Here is a 17,164-nt window from a genome sequence, read left to right as displayed (position 1 = left end):
ATCAGTGCATGTCATCCATTTAAGTAATGAGACTCCAACCTGTGGCACCTTGCCACTGTTGTCCAACTCCAACTCTCCGTCCGCCTTGTCTCCCAGAAGCCCCTGCACCTGGTACTCCAGCACGTAGCTGTCAATGAAGCGCTCCAGCTCCTCTATCTCCTGCGAGCGTGTGCTCCCAGCCTCAGAGGATGCAGACGCCACTGAGGAGTTCTCCATGGCAACCGGCGCTGTGACGGGTGGAAGGGGAGGAGGGGGAGGGAGGGAGGAAAGAGACCTGTGGAGAGGAGGGGAAAAAAAGAGATAAAGAGAAAGGTAAGATAGTGATTCAGCATGAGGGTGAGCTTCCACGTTAGAGCTTTCACTTCCTGAGATTAAAAACTAAAAATAATCCTTGATGCATCCTTTTAGTGCTGCAACAATAACAGGCATCACACTTACCTTTGTCCTTAACTTTTTAATGCTCAAATACGGCCCATGACTTCACTGATGTCAACAAACATTCATATGCACTGCTTGCTTCCAGCTAGGCCGTCCTGGTGTGGAGCTACAACAGGCCCAACTTGTGTTTTCACCCAATTACATCCAATCAATCTTCTGATGAATCTCTGACTCATCTCTGCTAACTCCTCTCCCCAAACCTCCTCTAGAGTCGCCATTCTTACACTTCTGCGTGTCCATTTCCCTCCTTGTTTTTCCACCTCTTCCCTGCTGTCCCTCTGACGGTGCTTGTGATCACCTGACCCCTGACCAACAGGGAAGCAGCTTCCCTCCTGCCTGCCTGTCTATTGCTACTAAGCTCCTTTACATCATGGCTTGATCACCGGCCATGCAAAGAGGATTTATGGACCTGGAGCACGCAGAATGGTATCTGCTGAGCCCTGGGGACTCGCCTGGGGGAGCCCGGTGCATTTGCAGCCAACAAGTCGGCCTCACACAAGTCTAAAGCTTTTGTTTTGGGTTGGGCCACGGGGATTACTAATGCCCTGATCATGAGTGCTGGAAGAGTCTATTTTTTACATCAATTCTAATGTCTCCAACTGACACATTATGTAATAATTAAACAACAGGCCAAATAAAAAGTCAAGAAAAAGGAAGTTCACAACATCTACTTCAACAGAACAAAAACTGTACTGTAATCTTCCTTCCAATTTTTAGACCAATAACAAAGGCAGATTTACAACTACTGAGTCAAGAAGAGGGAAATACTCCACTAGAATCTGACCTCGGGGTCAGCGACAGGCCAGCAGCTTCCCTGCTGAGCAAGAAGCTGGATCCTGAATCAGGTAAATTAAGCACTACTGAATCTCCCTATTAATCGCAACCCTGCTGCTTTTCTTTACGTACAAATAGAACTAATGCCTTAATCTCTGAATACTATGCAGCAGGGTCAACATGTCCTAATTTGACCTACTGTAGTGTCAGTATTATAATCCATCAATACATCGATGCCGAGGCCCTGATTAGCCTGATTAATATGAGTCGGCTACAGAGGCATTAGCTCTAGGATGGGCTGCAGTATCTTTTTAATAACAACCAGCACATGGGATGCACATTGCAAATATAAAAGCATAATACTGAACCTGTTTCTGCACAAACTTACACATCATTATAGGCATGATTATCTGCAAAAAATCACTGCTCCTGTGCTGCATCACAATCAAATGATCTGTTCCATAAACTTCAACATACCAGATTCATTCCTCTTAATGTCATGAGAATGCACATAAGCCAAATCAAATTACCACTTTAAACCATTCCTCAGCCAACCATTAAAAAAACTTTACTTTTAAGGCTACACATGGCCAACATTAAACCATATATATATTAAGTAGATAGTGCACTCTTATTGTGCAAAGTCCTATTTATTTACAGTCCAATGCAACAAAGCAGTCCCCCAGCAACAAACCCATCTGCACATGTCCGATATGAATTTGCCAGTGAGCACTTTTATTTATAATTCATAACACAATACAAGCTATCTTTAGTGGTGAGGGAGGTCACCTACACACAAATACACAGAGGATACTAAAAAGAGTTGTTCCTCTCTTTTCCGCACAGATTCTCCCAGATTCTGCATCACAGACTCCAACTTCCCTCAGCTTGACTTACACTAGAGAAGCATCCTCCTTTAACCTCAGTTTTTACAGCCACATGACACTCAGCAGAAAGAATCAAGTGATCCTACTTGATACAACCCATTAAGGCATTTTCTTCTCCATCTTCTTACTTTGACACAAGTTTGGATCACCTACAAACTGCAGAAACACAGAAATATTAATTTAAAAGTGTATATTCTCGTCATGTTGTAATCTTGAGCCCAGTTCAGACCAATGATCTGATACAGCAAGACAGCTTTAGAACATCCCCGGCGATGGCTGTAGCTGTCTGAAGTGGGCAGTCGCAGCTCAAACAAAGCCAGCCGATGCCACTGCCTGCGATACAGCTCGTCAAGCTGCAGACAGCTGGGTGCAGGGTGCTGCAAGCAGATGTGAACGGGAAATGTAAGTCTTGTTTTGAAAGGCTATAAAACAAAAAAAGGGATGCACGATATTAGAGTTTGCCGATATCTGATATGATGATATTAACAAAAAACTGTAGCTGATCTTCTAGGATGAACATCCATCCTTCCATCCATCCATTTTCTACACTGCTTATCTCATTAGGGGTCACCGGGGTTACACCCGGGACTGGTCACCAGTCAATCACAGGGCTGACATAGCCCAACGAACAACCTGGCACGCTCACAATCACACTTACAGCCAATTCAGAGTCACCAATTAGCCTAACAAGCATGTCTTTGGTGGTGGGAGGGAGTTGGAGTACCTGTAGAGAACCCATGCATGCACAGAGAGAACATGCAAACGCCGCACTGAAAGGCACTGACCAGAGTTTACAGGAGAGCTGGAAGCTGAGAGGCAGCAATGCTAACCCCTGTGCCGTTCTGCCCTAAGGATGAACAAACTAACAATTTTCAGGCCTCAAAACTCACATTAAGGTGTAAGGAATGATTATGAATTAAGAAAAAGACTTTATCTTTATTCAGCCCTTATCTCTACTAAACTATTTGTTCATACTGCCAAAATTCACCACTGATATAAGCAGATTTTTATTGCCAAATTATCAGCTTTAAATTTTTTTTTGCTTCAGAAATTTAATATCTGCTTACCTTTTATTCACTTTTTAAGCTAAATCTGCCGATACTAGTATCATACAGAAAAACCGTGCATTTCTACGTATACGTTTTTTAAAAATGTCTGCAGAAAAGTTACATCGGGCAAAGTAGACACAGGCTAGACTTGAACCTGGGCCGCCCGCATACATGGGGTACGACTTAACTGCCAGGCCAAGTTATTAAGTTATTTTGAAAGTAGTACTGTAAACTCTTTTTTTAATGCGACTTAACATTTGTATGCTTGTGTTGAGAAATACACACTTTAAAACTATCATTATTCTCTTCATTTTCCTTGTTAAACAAGCAAGTAGGCTCATACTATTAATGGACATCGTAATCACAAATTGCAATATTGTTCATTATGGTTGCAGTCACACATTATTACTAAATTATACAGCGCTACCTACTTTACCTGCAGCGCAGACGCTGATGGCGATCCAGTGTGCTAACGGTGCTACAGTGTTAGCGTTTGAGCTAGCTTGCTGCCTGCTAGTAGGATGTTGCTTAGTGTCTCATTTCTGTGCTTTTAAAAAGACCGAATCGCTAAACAGCTTACAACAGGGCTTCTAACTTAATGTTTCATGTCACTATGGTGGCTCCGTGGCATCAGATTAAACTGTCAGTTAAAAAAGGCATGACTCCTCCCTGACACTATCAGAGTAAACATGATGCACTTGATTAATAGAAAAATATAATGTGATTTGCTTACAAGTGCAACATTTAAGTTGAAATGGCCTGCTGATATATTTATACAATCTATTTTATCGATAGAATTGCATAAGCACTGTGCAAGGCAGATTTACAAAACAAAATTTTATGCATTAAATGTTATCAAATGTTTATAGAGATTAACATTTCATCCAAATAATAAAATCTAACAGCAGAGCAACATGCCCTGATAAAAAGTTAAAATATTGGGATTTTTCAATTCATGTGTAAGGCTATCTTGGCCATAGTCAGCGCTGAACTTATTTGAATTCAGTTCTTTATATTTTGTCCCCACAGATAGCCATGTCAGGTTGTAAGGGCGCTGATCAAACTCTGTGGCCTTTTCAGCTGGATTTTGTTGTGACTACAAAGCCCCTTTTATCGCGGCACAGTTCATGAATGGAAAATCATTCGATAGTAGCCTGGATGTTTTCAGCACTTTGATGCACACTGGAGGTGGTTGCAGCTCAGCCAGTTGTCCTCCACTGTCCTTGACATGTATAGAATTACTGCCTGAGGGGAAACTGCTGCCAGTAGCTATTGATCTGTCCATTAATATGGCCCCAACTAAATCTCTTACTTTTTATCTTAGTGACTATGTTTGTATGTATTTCTCTGCCTCTATGCATGAATTTCTCTGAGAATCATCTGCAGACCCAACAAATCTAAAGGCAGGCCATCAAAATCAAAACCTTTATCTTTACTCAAAGTTCTTTCAACCCTGCTGTATTTAACAACATACAACTTCAAATCTGCTGTGGTCTTTCAATTAGGCTGTAGTTCATACATTTTTTCCTTAGGTTTTTGGATTTAGCTTGGGTTGATCTCCCATATCTACCCCCAAATGGATAATACTCCAGGATACCACAATTAGTCAAAGACACAAACCCTAAATTCATCCCAGTAGGCTGCCAAAAAGAGGCTGATGTTGTGGTTGAGACTGAAGCAAGGATTTTTATCTGAGTCAGTCAAGAAAAGGCTGCTGACTGCAATAAGCATACTTGAGAATAAAAAATCATACAAAAAAGGGAACCTAGCCAGTGGTCCCACTGATCCTTGACTAGCAGAGACTCTGCAAGGTCAGGAGTAGAAATAGCATCGCATAGCATCTCACCAAACACAAGTCTCATCTTGCCACTAGACACACTTAAGGAAAAGGCAACGATAAGGGTTCTCACATTACATGATACTGATGTAATAACAAGGGAGCATTCAGTTTCTTCAGCATAGTAGTATTGGCAGGATTGATCTTTAGCCTTTCTCTTCATACTTCAACAAAAAGATGAGTAAGTCCCACTATTCATGTAGTTGAGTAAGGAGGAAATGTTGCAAATGTACACACTGAAGCCTGTTAACCACTACTGAGAATACTACTGCAAGTGTGGGGAAGTATTTTTCTCTGTAGGCCTCTAGTCAGAATTTTAGTTTTATCTTTGTTATAGAAAATTTTGTGACATCTAGCAGCTCATTCCTTCAATGCATCTGACCAGTTCATCTATAGGACTAAAGTTATCTTGTAAGTGAAACATATTGCTGTATGTTATTGGTATAGGAATGGTAGAAGGTGTTGTGTTTCTGTATGATGGCACTGAGGGAGAGCATGTAAAGACTGAACGACAGTGGGCTGATTAGTGAATCGATTCAGATGTCACATATGGCCACAAATGTTGCAGTGGCAGTTTAAAATACGCATCTCCTGGGGTGAAGTTAACAAAAAGCCAAGAGGTGACAGCAGACATCAAACTGCATGATGCAGCGCACACTTCAGATCAAAACAAACTGGATGGATAAAAAAGTCAAATGGCTACCTGCAAGACAAAAACAAAGACACTGGCTTATTTGGGGTCTCTTCAAACACCAGACGGTAGAATACTGAAACAGCACCAATGTTCATGCCGAGACACCAGGCTAATTATCAGTGATCTTCAACAGCTAGGCTCACTACACAGTGGGTCAGTGTGTGCCATCACATCCAGCCCTGAGCGGTGCTGTAGAGCAGTTGGTCTTAACTGGTTGGGCATCGGGACCCACCACCACCTCTACAATGAGCAATTGTGACCCAAATTTCTGAAATTACTCAACCGATCTAATTTTTCAACAATGAACATTTAAGTTTGGATCTTATTTTGAATAAAATGTGACTGAAAAAAGACTGGGCAAGCACATCATTACAGAAACCCTAGACTGATATGCACACATGCATTATACTTTATTCCATTTCCCTTGATAGGTGCAGCCTACATTTTGGTTGTTTTTAAGTGATGTTGAGAAATTAAAACATTAGAATAAGAAAACCAGCTTTGTTTTCCTCAGAAAAGGAGTTAAGTAGGTTTAGATCTGAAGAAAATGACCAAAAGAGCTTGTTATCAAGCAAAAACATTGAAAAATAAGACGTATGGATCTAATTTGGCTCAGGCTTTGGCTTTCTCTAAAGAAATGCAATAATAAAGGCATGCTTTACAAAGATAGTGGAAGTTAAGTAAAAAAGCACCAGAGCATTAATCTAACTATGTCTGAAGAAGAGATCTGTCAGACAGTCATGACTGAGGATATCACACTGTGGATATTATTTGGTTTTTAAGCGGGACAAAACATTGTTTTGTTGTCCATCCACCCTACCGTCCTCCCCTTACAAACTCCACCTTTCAGTCTTACATCCCACAAACCCTGACTCCTCCCCCATCCTTCTTCCTGTCTCCACCCTTTTCTGTTCCTCCCTCAGCACACCCAGCTGTTCCAACAAAGAACTGCCTGCACATTTTTAGCTCCACTGCGCAGCTGTAGAGTAGAGCTACCATATCAGTACATAACACTTGTATCCCTTCAAAGCCTGAAGTAAATTTTGAATTAACCACCAAAACTGAACACACTTTAAAGAAGCCTTTGAAGGTCAAAGAAAATACAGAGCAGTATCTGACACTAAAGTGCAGAGCAGCACGTGTGACGGTAAAACCAAGCTGAAGACTCTGGCAGAGCCAAGCACATCCAGGCAGCACATATTAAACAGGCCAGACAGGCACAGCATGGCACTGGACGACACACTGTTTCTTTGTCTGAGAGGAGGAGATGAGCGCCAATCCATACGGTCTGTACGTCATGGTAGGATAAATCAACAAATAGTGGAGACAGTAGACAGAGAACTGGCAAAAAAAAGACAAGTATTATCACTGAACATATATGCATAGATTGCCCGCACAGCCCCACACATGCAGCCAAAGGCAGCTTTCAAATAATGCCATTATCTTCCCTTTAAATTGAGATAAGCTGAGTGAATGTTAAACAGAAGTTGGTATGTGTTTTAAATACTTGTCACAAAGTCTGCCAAAGGCATAGCAGTGTTCAGTATGCTATTACTGACCTTTTTTCTCTAAGGGCAACTCTTTCCTCTCTTTATTCTATTTTTTTAAATAATTTAATTCACAATGAATAAAAAATTTGTGATTAAATTTTTACAGTGTGAAAAAAATAATGTAAAAACAAAAAGTCAAAGTTGCAGCTCATCATTGACACATAAATCCTAACCCCTTTCAAAGAAATACAATTTGAACTAAGTTAATGAAAATAACTTCATTTTCTGATTTTCTTTTCTATGTGAAAAACATGGGAGTTTTATGCAGCTCAACTGGCCTGTTGAAGGGTCAAAATACTAAATATTAATCAAAATTTGATATTTATGATCAAGTCTTACGTTGATTTAAAAAATGATTTAAAAAAGTGGGAAAAACGTGATCTTATTTTATTTTCTGCCGTTTATGTTTGCTGTCCACTGTTGTCCCCAACATGCTCAATGTAACTTTTTTAAATCTTACAGTCTGAAAAATAATAATGCATACAAATCAAAGATGCTGCTCATCAAAGACAAATTCGAGGTTGTGATGATTTCTTTCAAGGAAATCTAATTTGCATGTAGATTCTGAAAATTATTTCATTTTTTGTGTTTGTTTTTTACATGGAAAACTCTGGAGTTTTATGCATTTAAACTGGTATTTATAAGGGCTTAAAATCTTAGAAATGTATCAAAATTTGACATCTATGATCAAGTCTCATGTTGATTAAAGAAATTAATGCAAAAAAGTGGGGAAATTTTTTTTTTTTTTTTGCCGTTTATCTTGGATGTCTTTTTTTTTATTTGTCTCCAACATAAGTGTAACTTTTCATTTTAAATCTTACAGTATAAAAAAAATCATGCATAAAAAAGTTGCTGTTCATCATTGACACATCCAAGGCTGTGATGGCCTCTTTTAAGGGAATCCAATTTGCATGTAGATTATAAAAATGTTCTTTTTTTTTGTTTTTTTTTTTTCTAGATGACAACACTGGAGTTTTATGTGATTAAACTGGCATCCAAATGGTTAAATTCCTTAAAAAATATCTAATTTTAATATATATGATCAGGTTTTGTGTTTATTTAAAAAAAAAAGAAATCAAAAATGTAGGAAAAAAATCCATTAATTTAAATAGTATTTTTATTGCTATTCATGTATGGTGTCCAATTATCTGTGGCATGTGAGGGTCAATGTTGTTTTTGTGAAAAATAAAATCACATTACTACTCTATGCACAAGATTAATGACAAATAAAAAAGTCCCTTCTCTATCAAACTGAAACATAAAACATCTTAGGATGTGAATAGTTGTCCCCTGAGGTTAAAGCACACAATAATGCTGCAGTATTCTCTTAAGAGACTCAATATACTGACTGTATGCATAGTACAGAAACACATCATGTATCACAGGCAAAGTTAAACAGTCATTCACAACCTTTGATGCGGTAACACAACCAACAAGTGAAGAAGCATAATCCAGACAACCCAAACAGAGAGAACATGACACCCAGTACCCCCAGCTGGAGGCCAAGTCAGTGTTCTCACCCCATGCAGTGTGAGCTGCTAATACAGCTAATCTGGTCTACGAATGACTGGTGGGCTTAGCAAACTCACACATGGCTTTAAATATAATGTGGAGTAATCTATTTATGAAGGCGGGAAAACAAAGCAGCATACCTGCATATATACTGTATGATCTTGGAACAAATGTAGCTTTCTTTATGGGTTTCTTCACTATCTACTTACTAGTGACAACAATGTGACAATCTTGTGAGAAATAATAATAATTTCAGCAACATTATGAAGATAGTGCACTTACAAGATGCTGCTGACAAATATTAGTAACATCCAGATCTAAAGTGGTTCGGTTTACATCATTAATTTAGCAACCTTTGCTTGACTGAAACGGGTACTCACTGATTCCAAGCACATATGTTAAATGAAAACTCAAAAATTCCATTATAGTTCATAAGGAATATTTTCAAAGTTTGATTTTAGTTTGCAGCATGTTCTATTTTTGTCATCCTCCTGCCATCTTTTGTCATCTTTTATGTTAAAACATCATCAAACTGATGATCCTGGTATTGGTAGATACTGGCTTTAAAAGGGTAACCATCTACAGTTTGTTTCTTTGTTCATCCAGAGACTTGGCACACGCTAGACAATTTTCAAATCTTAAAAGATTTTAGAAACGTGGGGAACCACAGACATAAAGACAAATTCAAACGATTTTTCATCTTACAATCCTCTGAGCGCACACACTAGACGGCTCAGCCAGACCGCCAGACAACACACCTGCCGACATGCAAACGACCCTGGGGTGATCATGTGACTTCAGAAGAGAAACAAACATGGATTTGTTGTGGCTGGTGTTACAGTTGCAGCAATAATCATAAAACAAGAAAAGGAATATGGATGAAATGCTGGCTGGAATGAAGATACAGTTGTGTTTATATTTGTGAGTGGAGGCCAATCTGGTCCAAATTGGGCTTACAATCATGTAGTGTCTGGTGAGCCAAACTTTAAGGAGTGCGTTAAGGACTGAAGTTTAATGTCTGGACTACATATAAAAAACTGGTACTCTTATCTAGATCAGCTGGAGTGAATTTGCAAATATCCCATGAGACACAAGGCGAGACGAGATTTTACACTTTATTTAATTTGGAAAAAAAAAAAATATGAGTAGATAACATGTCCTTTACGGCTGAAAGTCATAACTGCGAAGCATTTAGATATATGCAAAAATGTTTAAACTCCTCTCGTACTGAATACGCTATCAATACTTATATAAAGTTTGTCTCTGTCTAACTCTGACCCAAACTGTACATTTTAATGCTCTTCAAATCAAACCTTTCATTTTAATATTTTACCACATCTTTATTTTACTACACTATGAACTCATTGCTACAATTATAATATATGATAATTATAATATCACAGATTTCCAGCAGTGACATTTAATCATTTCACACCCTTATGATGAACAGATTATGCATTTGCAGATCATGCTTGGCCCCGACTAGCACATGCGGAGGAGGGGGTGGGGGTTGGAGCAATGACCTGAATCAGTCACGGATCAGCTCCGTTTCTTCATTAGCTGGCAAACCAACAATTATAAAGAGTCCAGGGCATCTTTGGGATCTTTCATAACTTCCATTTAGGTATTGTTTTCCATCAGGAGAGCTGCTGCTCCTGGTGTCTGGGCAATATTGATCTTGCGAGATGATTTTCACCTTGACGAGATATCTCGTGATGTTTTGGTCTCGCAAGGTTTCATGGCAGGGGATACCTTTTTCTGTGCTATTTCTGTCTCTTTCATCTCATTGAGTTTCTACCATGTAAACCCACTCACTGATTTTACATAACTCTGTACTAATTCTATACAATGACCAATGTTAAACTGATGCATCTGTGCATCCCTATTTGTGTTGAATTGATTTACTACAAGTCAGCTCATATACCTAACTGCTGATTCTGAGAAGAGGTTTTTTTATCGGCAGAAAAAGTCACTTGTTGGAAAATCTCTGATCTGTTTTCATGGTCAGAAATAAGAGATAATGGGACTAGTGTAGGAGTTTGATGCTAAAAGGAAAAATGAAATAAACATTCTGCTAGATAAAGCTCCTTAAGAAGAGTAGAGAAATTTGGTTGACATTTCATGTTCATGTGTTTGGGAGATCTGCTTTGACACTTTTCTCTGAGTGGAAACTTAAAAAGTTTCCCTTCCTTAAAGTTGTTTCTTGCCAGCGTTTACTAAACTTGCTCTTAGTCCTGCACAAAGTTTGGGGATATGAAGAGTGAAAGTGAACTACTGAACTCCACGGTTATAGACAGGATATGAAAGCCTCTCTTTTTTATGACATACAATCACAACAAGTTCACATTCCTGAAGTCACTAAAATCCATGAGGAACACCAATCCGCCTCTGCTGGGAGAGAGAAACAGTTGTAAACTAAAACAGCTCTTACAGAGAGTTGTAACAGGCAAAAGTCAACCACTATCCACAAATTAAAGACTTCGGAGCAGGCAACTGAAGCGCCTCCTTCTCACATGTTGCTGTGAGTAAATGTGTTTACTCATATCACATGAGCTTAGTGCCATGACTCTAGCTGCCCAGACCAGTAGAAGAGAGCCTACTCATGCTTCAGAGGGGGGGTCCAAGAGTATGAGCATGTGTATGTGATTGTACAATTAAAACAATAGCCCCATTGTGCCCCTTTGCCCCTTTGTAGTGACCTAATGGGAGAGGATTGGGCATGTGCAAAACACTGGAACTGTTTGTGACAATAGCCTAACAATGCTTTTCTGTCCACACAATTACAGAAACCCTGGCAAACAAACTAGGGGTGTTTGAACACTCACAACATGTGTGGAGGGAAGGTAAAAGTTCGGAGGCCTCAAAGCTTGACAAAAGTGAAAACAGAGGCCGCAAAGGTCAGGGTGCAACAAAGCCATAGTGAGCTGATGACAAAACAAACAACTGGGAACAAAAGGTAGGCAATAGAAAGACCAAACCTGCATCAGTTGTACTATATTATGTGAACATTGAAGAATATGTTGTTTGCTAGAGAACTACATTTCTACCTGAGGCCTTATGACCACCTCCTGATACATCTCCTCTTTCAGAGCTCCTGTATGTTTCCCACTGTGATGACTCTTGTCCTCTCTCTCCTCATTTCCCACTCACTCATCCATACACTTCAAGCACCGTAATGAGCAGCAGTTCCCACTGAAATGAGGCTACGCAGGCTGAGTCAGGGTGTTCCAGTTTCTGCAGGCTACTCCCCTTCTCGCCATAGAATGAAGCTGTTTTAGTCACTCCTCCACATTTGACAAAATGCTGCATGCATTTAAGTGAGGGTGCGTCACAGCCCTGTCCCTAAATTTACTTCAGCAAATACATCATAACATTGCAAGCTGCTTAAATAAATTAGTATTATTTTCTGCTTATCTTGGAACATTCTCTCATTTTCTATCCCTGTTTGACCTACTGGGGCAGAGTTCACTGACATAAATGAAGCACTGATGTGATGAAGCTGCAGATCACTGTCTGAAAACTCTGCACTGTCTGCTTCAAAGTCCCAAATGAGAATCTATTCCAGGCCAGATTTAATCACCATAAAACTCATTTTTCTACTACAGCTACAAGGCCTCCATAGTTTTAGTATTTAATTGCCTAACTGTTAACTTCTAGAATTAAATTGTTGCAATAAGATCGCTTAAAGGCAAGATGATAGTGGAACCTATTGATCAACCACTCGCAGCCTTTTCAGAGATAAGATGACAGACTAGATCAGTTTCCTCTAAGAGGACTATTAAAATGCTACTTTATTTTCCCTTAACACTTCAACAAGGATTTGATTGTGAAGTTCTGTAATCAAGCATACATAATGTAATCACAAATTTTAAACAAGTGTTTGTCACACTTACTGAGTTGCAACAACTGTCGATGCAAATCACCTAAACTTCAGCATAATCTTAAAATCTAGGGATGCCCGAATGCATCAATTTAACATCAAAATAAGCTGATATCAGCTGTGTTGACAAATATCAACCATCTGCAAATAATGTTGAATGAACACAAACCAGTAGTTAGTGTTTGCATGTTATCTCCAATCAATTTAATGCTGGAATCTAGTTCACCTCACGCTGATTCAAACAGTAGTTTACAGGAGTTTGTAGGAGTTTTTATTAGGCATAGGAAGTCACCTGTTTGACAAACTCTGACCTGGTTTCATGGTCAACACTGTGACAAAATCCTGCCACACTAGAAGTCTGTCACCTACATTATTAATGTAAAAACACTGATACCAGCATTGGCTAAATTATTACAGCATTATTACAGTGAAAAAGGAGCCTTTTTTCACAATCACTGCATTCCTATTCAAACTGTTGCATCCTGATGAATGATGAAGACTTCCTTCTATAAACTTCAATATTTCAATGGAGCACCCAAATAAGACCAGAACATCAGTTCTGTCTTTTTTGTTTATTTTTTGTTTCAGCAAAGTGACACTAACCACATCATAAAACATCTTCATGATTTTTTTTAATTTACAAAATTCCAAAAACAACTGGCCTACATACACTTGTTCCTGACAAAAGATCTATGCATCAACTGTCCATTATTACAACTTCATACTAGGGCAAGTCTAAAAAAAAAGGAGATTTTAAGAAAAAACTTGAAATTCTCAAATTTAAAAAGTCATTAATTTACAAAAAAAAAATGACTATAAAATGTCAAAAATGTATGTGAACCAAAGTAGAATTTTTGGGATAATTAAGTTGAAAAATCAAAAATCCAACCACGGATTTTGGTTTTTTCTTTCTATATTTTTCCTTTATTTATTTATTTATTTATTTTTACTTTACACTGCTGTAGATTTACAATTTAATTTTCTTTGGGTGTCGTTTCTAATGTCACAATTTAAGACTTTAAAACCCTGAAATTCTGAGTTTGATTACTTGTATGCAACTATATATTCCCAACTTTTCAATTTGTTTTGTTTTTCTTCATAAATTCTGACTTTTTGTTCAAAAATTAACAGATTATCTCATTTTTCTATCTTTTAGGTTGGCCCTTATACACAATCGTACATTATATTTATTAACATGATTTCAAAAATATGTATATCTAATGTTGACAACGGCAGAGCAGACAGGGTCCCCCTATCTAAGATCTTTGGGGCTACGCTTAGGGGTGCCTGGACCCCAGATTGGGAATTTCTGTAGGGGTAAACTGATGTCACTTTTAGCGTGCAACATGCCTGCTCAGTCAGGCCGAGTGGCAAAACATTCTGAACCAGAGCTGTATGCTTAATGGGGAATGATGAAAACAGGAAGAAAACAGACTGTATCTGCTTTACTTGGGGATAATGGGACTCAACAGAGATCCATACTGTTTATTTAATCAAAGACACAGTGGACTGTGGACTTCAAAACATGGCTATAAACAGAATTTTCTGACATTTACATGGACTTGATTTCAAGTAGACAAAAGAGAGCCTGAAGACACAGCAACCTAGTTCTATCAGTGATGGATGTGACACTGAAACAATGAAGTTTTGGTTAATTATGAAAATTATGATAAGTGGTGTCTCCATATTTCAGTCCAATTTCTTCTTTTTACATGAGCCTCTCTGTGAAAAGATCTCACTGTGGTTATTTACTCATGTAAAATCCAGGGTGTATCTCAAAACAAGATCAATGTACCACCTTTCTACCACCTGTTAGACCGTTGCACCTCAGCTTATGATAGCTACTGTAATAGCACTGCCCTGTTGCGATTTCTGTCACCTGTATGTGCTGTCTGCCACTCAGTGGCTTGAAATGCAGCGACTTGCGTTGACTGTGGGATTGTGTAGATACCCTCTAAACAGTCATGCAGTGCATGCAAATTAAGGTCAAAAGTTTGAAGACTTTTTTGATGAGACATGTTAAAAATCAATATAGGTTCAATTATTATTTTAATGGTTGGCAGTGTCAAAAAGTACTACAACTTCAAAACTACATATATTTTTTTAATGGCAAGTGCATTGGAGATGAATGAAACCATCAAATATTGCAAGCAAACTGTATAAATTGCAGAAAAACACTGGCAACAACTGCATTTTTTTTGTAATTACAAACAAGAAGCAATCCTATGATGGGTTCTCTTTTGTTGCAGGTATATTTTGATTTTCATGAGTATCATGCTGATGTCTAGAATTCTAGTATCATGACAACCATAGTGCCAAGTACTTCTCATTACTGTGTTAACTACTATTCGTGAGTAAAGGATGCAGTCTCCCACAAGAAGCGATTGTTCATGGCAAGATAAACATGTTTTGAGTATGCTCTTACATTCTTATATCCTTACATACTCTTCTATAACAGGACCCTATAATTTTCTGCAAGTGTAGGCCCATGTTGGCACTGTCACACAAACATGTCATTGCATGCATGATGCAACACTGAACATTCTTCTTTGCGAAGGCATGCCTTGGCCCATGTAAAATCAAAACATAGGGAGAGTGATATTTAATTTACGTTTAAAAGATTTGTAAAAAATTAAAATGGGTTTGACAGTTATGTGATCACAATAGCTAAATTACATAATCATAACTACATTACTCTGGCCAGGCTTTAAAGAACAGACACACCAAGATCAATGATAAAGGGTACAGGATGAGACTGGCTAAACCTGACTTGCAACTATAGGCAGACTGATGTATTAGCAATTCAGCATACGCCTCAAGCTAAGCCGCCACAGCAGTGTGGAAAACTTGGGAAGGGATGGCATAAAGTTAACAGATATCCTTCATTTAAGGAGCTGTGTTTTCATCACAGCAGAATTTTGATTCGTGTGGGTGCTCTGTACCAAAAAGCTCACCATCTGAGATAAATCAGGCATATTTGGTTCTGCTTTTCCCCCTAGTTGCTATCCTGTCCCAGTGCTTTCACGAGGGTCTCTTTTTAGTGACTTGTGGTGGCACGCAAAGATTCCTTTACCTCAGTAAAGTCACTCTGATCCAATCAGTCTGCGAACTGCAGGAATGTCAGGAATGTTATGAGCAAACTTGACTTAAAATATTTAGGGACACCTCATGGGAAAACTGCTTCATTTTGGAAATCTGCAACACTACCTCCAAAGTGACTGAAGTGGTTTTATTTTAGCACACATTTACTATAAGTTAGGCCATCCTTTGCTACTTTAAGAGGCACTATGCACACTTACTACCTTAACAAATGCTGATATCTGCTTGAGTTTCACAAGAGACTACAGGTCTTGTGTTTAGACGAGTTCAGGGTAGGTTATTGATTTCTCTCTGCCCTGCCATAGACCAGCAGCAGCTGTGATCCACTCTTTGTTGTTAGGGTCAACAGCTGACAGGCTGCTGATCTGCAGCAAGCTCAGCTCCTTTCTAGGACATACTGACATACTGGGGCGTTTTGAATGACTATACCTGCCCTGCTGGTATGGCATGGTACTGAAACCACGCTGATTGATAAGATGGCCATACGTCTGACCGTTATCATTCAATCACAACACACGCTGTAGTTTTTCTTTCTGTTGCACTCGTGTAACCACGCCCATGCTGTCTGGGATGCTAGCACTGTATGTCTCCGCTGGACAAGGGGTGTATCATGGCAGGTATTTGCCGTAAACACATGAATGAACCGTAACGTCCCTGTCAAAGTAACAAAGCCACATCTGGGAAGAAGCTTCCACACCCTCGCGTGTCCGCCCGCGTATCACCGGTAACAATGGTGACGCAAGCTTTGCGGCTAACCAGCCGGGGCTACCGTTAGCAAGCTCTTACGTACAACTGTAAACAAAAGGCGTCTAAATACGACTTAAACTTGCTCTCCGCCAGCTTTCCTGGTATCAACAGGTCTGACAGTTGAAGGCAGAGCAAAACCAGGTCAGACAAAGCTACAACATCGTCTAACTAAAACTGTTATGGTTACCGTAGCTGTAGCATTCCAACCGACAGACACAAACACCCGGCTTAAAGTGGGATAAATCCTTACCCGAAGTGAGCTTCTGGATCCTGGGGGACCTGGGTTCACCTCCCGAGATCAATTCCGCCTTGTCATAGGCGATTTTTTTCCGCAAGAAAAGTCGTGAAGAGGATTAGGTGCCTAGATACTGCTAACTCCGACGTCCCAGGCAGAGGAAAAAGGGAATGCAGGAATGTGACGTTCAGTCCGGTTTGCTGGCCGCGTTGACACGTGCACTCGGGAGTGAAGCATTCTGGGAAACGTGGTTCACTATCAAAGTTAGTACAGCTTGAAAAGGTTGGCTAATTGATATAGGGCTAGTTTGAGCACTTACTCTGTATAATTGCCTCACAACATGAAAGACGGACATATGGACGCAGTTGGAGATTGCTTTTTAGTAACTACATAGATATAATATTAACAACTTTTTATCTTCAGGTTTTTGAAAAATAAAGACTAACGTACGCCTGTTATTTA

General features: G+C 39.2%; 1 protein-coding gene across 4 annotated transcripts in view; it reads right to left on the bottom strand.

Moving 5' to 3' along the window:
• Positions 1-16,862, bottom strand: part of ctif (CBP80/20-dependent translation initiation factor) — a 91,776-nt gene extending 74,914 nt beyond the window's left edge. For 2 of the 4 annotated variants that reach the window (XM_041811494.1, XM_041811497.1), the window contains exons 1-2: positions 16,718-16,862; positions 40-274 (exon numbers count right to left, since the gene is read on the bottom strand). In XM_041811494.1, the coding sequence (XP_041667428.1) occupies positions 40-216 (177 nt within the window). In that variant the 5' untranslated portion in view covers positions 217-274; positions 16,718-16,862. Of the gene's footprint in view, positions 1-39; positions 275-438; positions 597-16,717 lie in introns of those variants that run through there. The other 2 variants (XM_041811496.1, XM_041811495.1) reach the window with 2 other exon arrangements.
• Positions 16,863-17,164: the final 302 nt, after the last annotated feature.

This window comes from Cheilinus undulatus, linkage group 17 (genome assembly GCF_018320785.1).
Source record: "Cheilinus undulatus linkage group 17, ASM1832078v1, whole genome shotgun sequence".
Lineage (NCBI taxonomy): Eukaryota > Metazoa > Chordata > Actinopteri > Labriformes > Labridae > Cheilinus > Cheilinus undulatus.
The sequence above is the reverse complement of the archived record's forward strand: the minus strand, read 5'-3'. Positions and strand labels throughout refer to the sequence as shown.